At 31.4% G+C, this 9,541-nt stretch overlaps 1 protein-coding gene across 1 annotated transcript; it reads left to right on the top strand.

Moving 5' to 3' along the window:
• The first annotated feature begins 6,754 nt into the window (after window positions 1-6,754).
• On the top strand, window positions 6,755-8,158 carry LOC112507698 (60S acidic ribosomal protein P0-like). Its single transcript, XM_025112363.1, has 5 exons — window positions 6,755-7,012; window positions 7,115-7,183; window positions 7,307-7,405; window positions 7,513-7,905; window positions 8,009-8,158. The coding sequence occupies exons 1-5, from the start codon at window positions 6,755-6,757 to the stop codon at window positions 8,156-8,158; spliced, it is 969 nt and encodes a 322-aa protein (XP_024968131.1).
• The last annotated feature ends 1,383 nt before the right edge of the window (window positions 8,159-9,541 follow it).

Here is a 9,541-nt window from a genome sequence, read left to right as displayed (position 1 = left end):
ATCTTTAAGGCTTTTTGTTTTTTATTTTTTATTTGTTTATCACTTTTATAAATATAACTTTTACAAATATATTCGGGATAATTTTAATAATTTTTAAATAGTTTTGAACTTTTTTTTTTTCTTATATATATATATATATACATATATATATATATATAGAGAGAGAGAGAGAGAGAGAGAGGGGTATGACATTTTATTAACCAATTCATTTGTGTTAACTATACAAACTCTTTAGACCAATAAAAAATTTAGTACCATAGTTCATAGATTCTTATATAATTAATGATTGAGGGCAAAATAGTAAGATTATGTCTTGTATTACTTTAATACATTTAAATGAGAGTTATGTTACTCATTGAATTTAGTCATTTTGAAATTACCAGTGTGTTGTAAGTTATATTGTTTGTGATTATTCATAAACGAATGTATTTTGAAAAATAATCAACAACACTTCAACAGTCAACATTCTTAATCGAACGAGTTCATTGTGTCTAGTATATCGTATAATATGGATGATCAATATGAACATAGTAGCAATTAATATGAATGAGAGTGCACTCAATTTTTAATAATGGACACTGTTCACATTGACAACTTATTCACTGGTGAAACACTGTTCACCAGTCACACATACGTACACATTCAAGTATGTGTTCGCTAATGAACATTTTCATATATGTTATATTTTCATTAGTGAACAATGTTCATAAGCTACTCATATATAACAATTGTTATTTAATTCACACCATTTATAAGTTACACATTACATATTAATAAATGAAGAAATAATTAAAGCTCGATGTCGGTTTTAAAATGATGAAGTAATTATCGGGAAAATAATTAATGCTAAAAGAAATCCCACTATTTTTTTCCAAAATTACTTTTTGTTCATGATTGTTTACCTATGCTTATTAAGCATCATTTTTAAATTTGTTACAAAAATGTCATGATAAATTTTATCCATAGATTACAAAGATTAAATGTTAGGATTGGTTCACAAAGTTAACATCATATATTGTGTTAACAAATAAACTCACCCATATATATATATATATAGACTTGGGATCATGTGAGACCAACCTGTTTTCGTGACACCAACATTTTACACTTGAAACTTCACAGCAAAATGCTGTGAAGGTGACTTTTTAAAACCTTCACAGTGTTTTTGCTGTGAAAGTTCGACTTTTTTTAAACCTTCACAGTGTTTTTTCTGTGAAGGTTACGTGTAAAAATGTGGTCTCACGGGTCTCACGAAAACAGGCTGGTCTCACGTGAACCCAACCCTATATATATATATATATATATATATATATATATATATATATATATATAGTGTATATACCCTTGGATCAATCTGAGATCTCCACTATTGGATCAATCTTAATTAAATGTTAACACTAATGAGATACACCGAGATGCACCAGATTAATTACATCCTAAAGCGCTATTCATGAGTGAGCATTAGATTAAAAGTGATCAAAGTTTCAGATCTTTTCTTACGCTTCTCACCATAACTTCTCTACTCACACGATTCTTCGCCACTGTATACATTTATTATCAAACGACAAACATATTCAACTTTCAATATTAGTGATTTATATAATGACGATTCACTATCATTCTAATTTTAAAATACATTATTTTTGTCGTTTTTCACTAAACAGATATCCAATGAGTTTCTCAACCCCGACGGGGATTCATTTCTCCTGAACCCGTCGGGGATTAGTCGTGGCGGGGTCAGGGACGAGGGATGAATTACCTGCCCAATACCCTCTCCCTTTCCATCCCTAGCAAAAGGTTTACCGCTAACTTTGATTTCTATCACACAAAACCTGTGTTCTAGGAACCATATACGAAGAAGTATTTCAAAACTGACTATATAACTGAATGGTCCCGTTTCTTACCGAACGAGGCATAAGTGCCTGATAATAATTTTTTTCTAAAAAATAAACAACACCTGAAGTTAAAAATAAATGTTCACAGTGAAAAATGCACACAATTTTAGGAATTTGTAATTATTACACCTTTTAATTGACCATAAAACAAATTTATCACTGTTTCTCCGTTTTTTGCAATTAAGGGTAGAATGAGAGACTTTTACTTTTGATGATGAATACTTATTCTGTAACAAACTAAAATAATAATGTAGACACTTATTTTGAGATGAATATTTTTTTTCCCTTTTTATTATTTTAATTTATTTGTATTAAATTTTAATTAATATAAATTATTATCAACAACCTGTTAGGGTTGCAGATAGCAATGTACTAAAATATTTAAATACAACATATTACTTTAACAAATATGATATTCTCATCATTTATCCATGTTCCAAAAAGACATTAAATAAAATCCATTTTCCGACTTACAAATGGATGTTAAAGAGGATATGTTTGGAAAAATTAGAGAATATTTTAATAATATAATTTATATTAAATATCTAAAATAGAAAATTTATGTTTTTTCTATTTTAGAAAAATTATAGAAAAGTTGTTGGAGATAGTCTTAGCTAATGAACAAATTTTGTTTGATAAAATGATTTGATTACTTTTATGCTTCGGGTCCAGAAGAAGTCAAAACGGGTCTATGTTTGGGTCAACAGTGGAGCCGGATGGGGCGGTGGTGGACACAAGGTTTGTTTGTTTCTATACTTAAAAAGGGCGGCTTCGTTCTGGTAAGCCCGCATCCGTATATGTGTTCTGGAGTTGGGTTGTAGTTTAATCAAACCGCTTCATTTTAATCATTTGAAATGGCATTATATTAATATTTTGAAATATTAATTTAATGTCTACTATTTTGTAAAAAAAAGTTATGATTGGGTTTATGGAGTAACTATTTAGAATAATTATGAGATCGTTTGGTTTGAAATTTGGTGGAATTAGAATCTATGAAAGGAATTTGACTTTAAAATAATCGGAATGGAATGTGAACACACGTTTGTTTGACAAGAATTGGAATGAAATCTCGTAAAAGAATTGGAATCTGTATGTGTTGGGGGTAGGGTTGGTGGGCGCCTACGACGATGAGAATAATGGCCTGGTAGTGTCGGGGTTGGGGTAGGTTGGCGGTGGGGGTGGTTGATCAATGCTGATATCAATTAGCAGTAGTGGTGGCAATGATGGTAGAGGTGATGGTGGCGACGATGGTGGTGGCGGAGATGTTCGTGGAGGGAGTGTTAAGATGACGATGGTGGTAAGAGTGGTGAGGGTGGGGTGGTAAGAGTAAAGGTGGTGGTGTTTGTTAAATTGGATGCAACTGTTATTTTTGTGTTTTTAAAATCAAATTAAATTTTTTTTTATTACATTTGCCACGAATATGCCAAAGAATGATCAATCCCTCAACCGTGAACCAAATATTATCAAGAAATTAGGTCAAATAGAATTGTCATTCCAATTCCATCAAATTTCTTCGAATTCCATGAACAAAATGACCTATTGGCGTTTGAGCCTTGTTGATAAGAGCTTTTGAAGGAATTTGAACCAATGACCTTAAAGTCTTATTGACAGCGAGCTCGTGTTTGTTGCTGGTCGAAGGGCTTATGGAAATTATGGTTGCAAGTGGGAGAATGTAACACCCTCAAATCTGGAAAAAACGGCTAATTTAAAATCTTCGATTGAACATCAAATAAGGAATAAATTCATTTCTAAATGTCAACACTTGATTAACTACTATAATAACAATCTAAGATTTAACATTAACAAATTACGGAATAACAGTCGTTATCTCCAAAATACGGAAGACATCTCCGAATAACTAAATCCTACTTGTGCCTCTAACTAACACTCGATGTTTTATAGTGTCGCCAGTACCATTCCTTAACAAGGACCTGATTCGCATGCCGACAAGGAAAAAAGTGTTAGACTTAAACCCTAGTGAGTTCAAGTCGTTTTCATCATTATAAAATTGTAAAACTTAAAGAATGTTATTTAAATCACCATTTCCAAAAGGGTTAAATGTATAAAATAACAACCTACTTTCATAAATTTTCTTATTATAGCATTCTACTTTTGTTTTTCTTTATTACAACAATGTACTTTCAGATTATTTTTTATTAAGACATCGTAATTTAAAAAATCTACCCATAATAGCAATGGGTAACTTGTTACTTTTTAAACCGGTTAACCTTTTGACTTTTTTTACTTGTGTGGCTTTAATGAGGTGATGTGGATGACACATTATTTTGATAACTTAACTAAAATAAAAATAAAAACCTATTTCAAATTATTATTAGTGATTTTCATTTTTCATTGATATGATATAAAAAAACATTTAATTTTTTTGACTTTTTCTTATTAAGATGCATGCAAATTAAATATTCTTAGAGTGAAATATTTATTAAATAAATATGAAACATTATTTTCGAGATATATTTTGTTTGTAAAAAATGTAACTTTTCTTATTTTATGTTATTCAAGTAAATACATATCTTTTAAAGTTCTCTTTAAAATGTTAACGAAATAAATTGTTATCTACAACTTTTTAATATTGTTATATTAATAAATAATTCAAAAAAATCTAACTAATTTAATATATTTATATGTCAAGTAAAAGCTTTTGAACAAATATAATATATTCTTTAAAAGATAATATTTTTGGTAAAAAATGAACAATTCTTATTTTTTTTTTCAAAAAACACATATTTTTAAAAAATATTAGCGAGATAAGTTGTGTTATACTAGTTTTATTGATATTGGTATATTAATGAATAATTTAGAATTTTTTAATTCATTTAATATATTTATTAAATAACATGTAAAATATCTAAATATTAAAATTAAGAATACAATGTTTAATAAGAATTAGTAGATGTTATAATAAAATAATTTTGAAAGTACAATGATGCAGTAAGAAAGTCACATCACTGTAGTACATGTGGACAACCTACATGGACAATGAGGTGGCATGAAAACCTGGTATAATGAGTAAATTTAAATCAAAAGGTTACCCAATGCTATAATGAGTAATTTTTTTAAAGTACAATGTTCTAATAAAAAATAGTTTGAAAGTACATTGTTGTAATAAGAAAAATCGAAAGTACAATGCTATAATAATTTTTTTTTATGAAAGTAGATTGTTATTTTGTGCATTTTGCTCTTTCCAAAATAAAATGTATTTATTATAAAATTAACATCTATTCTAAAACTCACCATAATAACGATGAAAACTCATCAATCAAAACACCCGTTTAACATGAAATCAGAACCCAACACTCACAAAAATGAATAAGGTTTAATACTCCAAATATTGACTACAATATACCAAACCAGTACCCAAAGTAACACTAAGAATATGAATAACATATTATCCAAAAATAACACATTTTCGGTGATTGGGTTGAACCGTATCCATCGAATGTGACGAACACAAAGTAAACCATACATCAACGTTACCGAGTTTCTATCAAGGTCAATGGGCTTCGTATACGACTTTATCGAGTACCACCGCAAGACCCAAACTTCGTATATGACTTCAAAGAGTACCATCGCAAGCCTTAGCTCCGTATATGACTCTGATGAGTACCACTGTAAGCATTAGGGTGACCATGATTCCTACTTGTCCTCTAGATGAGCCTCACCCACATAAGTCAACAGTCTCCATATACGAGTCCAATAAGTACCACCGCAATACCCTAACTTAGTATACGACTCAAATGAGTGCCATCGCAAGCTTTCCCAATCATTGACTTGGTGAACACTCGTTATAAACTATAATAAGAACATCAGAACATCTCACTTAAATAACAAAAATCCACCCATTGCTCCTGGAGTCCAACTCTATGCAAGTTTACCTCCGCAATACAAATGGTTTAGACAACTCATAAGTCCTGGAGTTTGACTCTACATAAGTCTATACTTCACAATACCTATTATGACCTCACACGACTCTTATGCCTATGAATTCAATACATTACAGTCTAAATTACATGATCCTAGTTGAATGACCAACGCATTCAAAGTTTGTAATTCTCAAATAAAGATGCAGTAAAAGCAAATTAGTACCTAAGCTCCATATTGAGCAATTTAAACCATATAAATGTCCCAAAAACTCAAATGGGCCAAAATCAAGTCATAACTCCGCACCTATTTGACTACTCAAATAAAGGTTACATAAGTGATAAAAACGCCTTTAACCAACGTTTATGCAAACACATGCTTCCAAAAGTAGGATCGACTAAAAAAATCCCATCTTGGTTGATACAAATCATTTTTCAAATGAAATCATACCTTTTATATTTTCAAAATGCCTCATAACACAACATGGTACATTTTCCAAACGGTTTATAAAACCAAATACAATGAAACTGCATTAACGTCAAAGATAGACCTTAAATCATAAAACAAACATATTCTTATGATTTATTTATCAAAATGTCCAAAACCCACAAATATATCATTTCACAAGATTTATAAAATCAAATGTACCAAAGATGTAAATCTCATCAATTGAAAACTTCAAGAAATTGAAAACTTCAAGAAATCGTAATTGATTTTTGTGATTAAAAATTTGTCATATGATTACTCCTTTTTTACCATAATTTCAACTATGAATAACATTTTAAGCCCTCTTTTTATTGTATTCTAATTGTGCACTCAAAAATAGGAAGAAGAACGGAAAAGAATGAAACCCGGTCCAACCACTCAACCACGTATCTCTCCATATCAATAACTGAATCACTTATAAAACCACCTTCATGCACACCATTGATCTCTTGGATTTTTAATTAGGGTTCTTGAGAAATTAAACACCAATTAAGATGGCAGTGAAGTTGTCCAAAATGCAGAAGAAGACCAACTACGACGCCAGGCTGAGCAAGCTTCTTGATCATTACACCCAGATACTCATCGTTGGTGCTGACAACGTGGGTTCGAACCAGCTACAAAACATAAGGCAAGGGCTCAGAGGTGATTCTATTGTCTTAATGGGTAAGAACACCATGATGAAGAGAACTATTAGGCTCTATGCTGAGAGGACTGGCAACACCAATATGCTCAACCTTATTCCTCTTATTGTGGTATCATATCTTCTGATCACTATTTCTTTTATTACATATAACTCCATGGATGTGTTTTTGTATTTCTTGAAAGTTTGGTTGATGGTTTGCCTTGGAAATCAGGGAAATGTGGGATTGATTTTTACTAAAGGAGATCTTAAGGAAGTCAGTGATGTTGTTGCTAAGTACAAGGTAAGACAAAAGAGATATCTAAATGTCTTAATAGACTTTTTAGGACTTAATGGACATATAGGTGCTACAATATATGAAAGTTTTTGAGTTCTACAAGTTTGTAAAGCACTTGGCATTTGACAGATTGCAGCACCAGCGCGTGTCGGTCTTATTGCACCAATCGACGTTATCGTACCTCCTGGAAACACGGGCTTGGATCCTTCGCAAACTTCCTTTTTCCAGGTTATAGAAAACGAATGTTTCGAAAACCTACTGGACTATGTCTAACCAGTTTCTTTTGTTTTGATGATCTAAAACATGGGTTTTCTTGCTGAATTAATTGCTAATAGGTGCTCAACATCCCTACAAAGATTAACAAAGGAACCGTCGAAATTCTAACCCCAGTGGAACTCATTAAGAAGGGTGACAAAGTCGGTTCTTCGGAGGCTGCCCTTCTCAGTAAACTAAAAATAAAACCCTTCTCGTATGGCCTTATTGTCCAATCGGTTTTCGAGAACGGATCCGTGTTCAGTCCAGAAGTGCTTAACATCACAGAAGACGATCTGGCTGAAAAATTCGCTGTGGGCCTTTCTGAGATTGCTGCATTTTCATTGGCCATTCATTACCCTACTTTAGCTGCAGCACCACATTTCCTTATCAATGGCTACAAGAACTTGCTATCTCTGGCTGTTGCCACCGAGTACTCTTTCAGACAGGCTGAAAAAGTGAAGGAATTCTTGAAGGTTCAACATTCTTTCTTTCACTTCTTTAAGTACAACTTTGAGTTTTAGGTGAAATGATCTATTCTTCAAATAATAAGTGTGAGACCATGATCATCAATGGCAGGACCCAAGCAAATTTGAAGCTGCAATGGCCCCGGCTTCTTCTGTGGCTGCAGATTCATCAGCACCAGCAGCGGCTGAAAAGGAGCAGAAGAAGGAAGAACCCGAGGAGTCATCTGAGGAGGAGACGGGCTTAATGGGTTTGTTCGATTGAAGTCTATCTAGTTTTTTCGGTATCTATCCGATCTGTTAGTTTTTTTGAATCCAATCTGAACTTTGTATCAAAAGCTTCTACCTTGGGTGATATTACTTAACAGTAATAACCGATTTTCATTAACTTCTGTTTGTTTTGATCGATTTTCCATAAGTTGGTCTGCTCCTAGAATCTTGACAAAACTTATAAGAAGATGAACGAAGAATCAATGATGAAATTGGGTGGTTCATTTGTGGGTATCGACCTGTTTATCTGGACTACGATCGATGACTTTACTGCGACAGACTGCAGCGATTTTACTACATCATTTTTAAGCATCTTTGGGCAACCAGTAATCAGTAATTAAGAACTGATAGTAGGTAAAGTTAATATACCATCGACAATCGGAGTCCAATCGTGAACAAACCAATACAAGAATGTGGAAATACTGGTTTACTATCACAATAATCAAATCACAGATAATGTAAGAACAATCATATCAAGCACAAACACACAAATACAACTATGGCATGCAAAACAAAACACGGAGAATTATGTGGTTCTACTATCATTGTGATATTGTACATCCGGGAGTGGCGGATCCAAGATTTTTGTCTACTGGGATCACCTTTAAGGTAGACCAAAGGCCTGCAAAGTCGCCGATGTGTTTCAAACCTAATTACAAATGGCTATTACGGTAATTGCTAATTTCATATCATCACCTTTCTGATATGGCAAAATTTGTATAATTAAGAGGCTTTCAAATAGATACTTTATATATATATATATTTTTTTAAATCGAGTATCAAAAACAAAAATCTTAAAAAAGATGATTTTAGAGATTATATTATTAAAATGTTATATAAATTTATTATCACAATACATTTGAAAAAAAACTTTATTATAAATAATAATACATTCAAACTCATTGATGGTAACAATTAAAATAATATTTTTTTTCTACTCGGTTTTAAATTTTGGATATTTCCCTAAATTTAAAGATTAATATATAGCTTCTTATTTTCTTTTCTCTATTTTAATAAAATAATTAATAACACAATACAATTAAAATCATATGGTTAATCGTTTAAAGATTGTAGTGATTTCTTCCATCCTTAAATTAATTACTAATATTTCAAATTTAAATTGTAAAAACATAAAATAAAATTATATCTAAAAAGTTAAAATCATTCATAATTATCATAAAAGTTACTTTTTCAATAACGCCCTTCATAACGGCTATTTTCAGGATAAAAAATCATTTATATAGTAAAAAACCCACAAAGACCAAAAAAACGACTAGTTTTTGTTTCGTTATTGGTTAAGGTTTTCTCAAGCTTTATCGGGTTTTCTTGGGTCTGATTTTTGTGCATAATGGTTAGTTTGATTGTGTTTTTAGGGCTT

The sequence above is a fragment of the Cynara cardunculus genome (genome assembly GCF_001531365.2).
Source record: "Cynara cardunculus var. scolymus isolate 2C chromosome LG 2, CcrdV1, whole genome shotgun sequence".
Classification (NCBI taxonomy): Eukaryota; Viridiplantae; Streptophyta; class Magnoliopsida; order Asterales; family Asteraceae; genus Cynara; species Cynara cardunculus.
This window is presented reverse-complemented; position numbering and strand designations above follow the sequence as displayed.

Coding starts and splice junctions, on each gene's coding strand:
- LOC112507698 (XM_025112363.1), top strand. CDS start 6,755: ATGGCAGTGAAGTTGTCCAAAATGCAGAAGAAGACCAACTACGACGCC. Junction 7,013..7,114: donor ACCTTATTCCTCTTATTGTG/GTATCATATCTT, acceptor CTTGGAAATCAG/GGAAATGTGGGATTGATTTT. Junction 7,184..7,306: donor ATGTTGTTGCTAAGTACAAG/GTAAGACAAAAG, acceptor GGCATTTGACAG/ATTGCAGCACCAGCGCGTGT.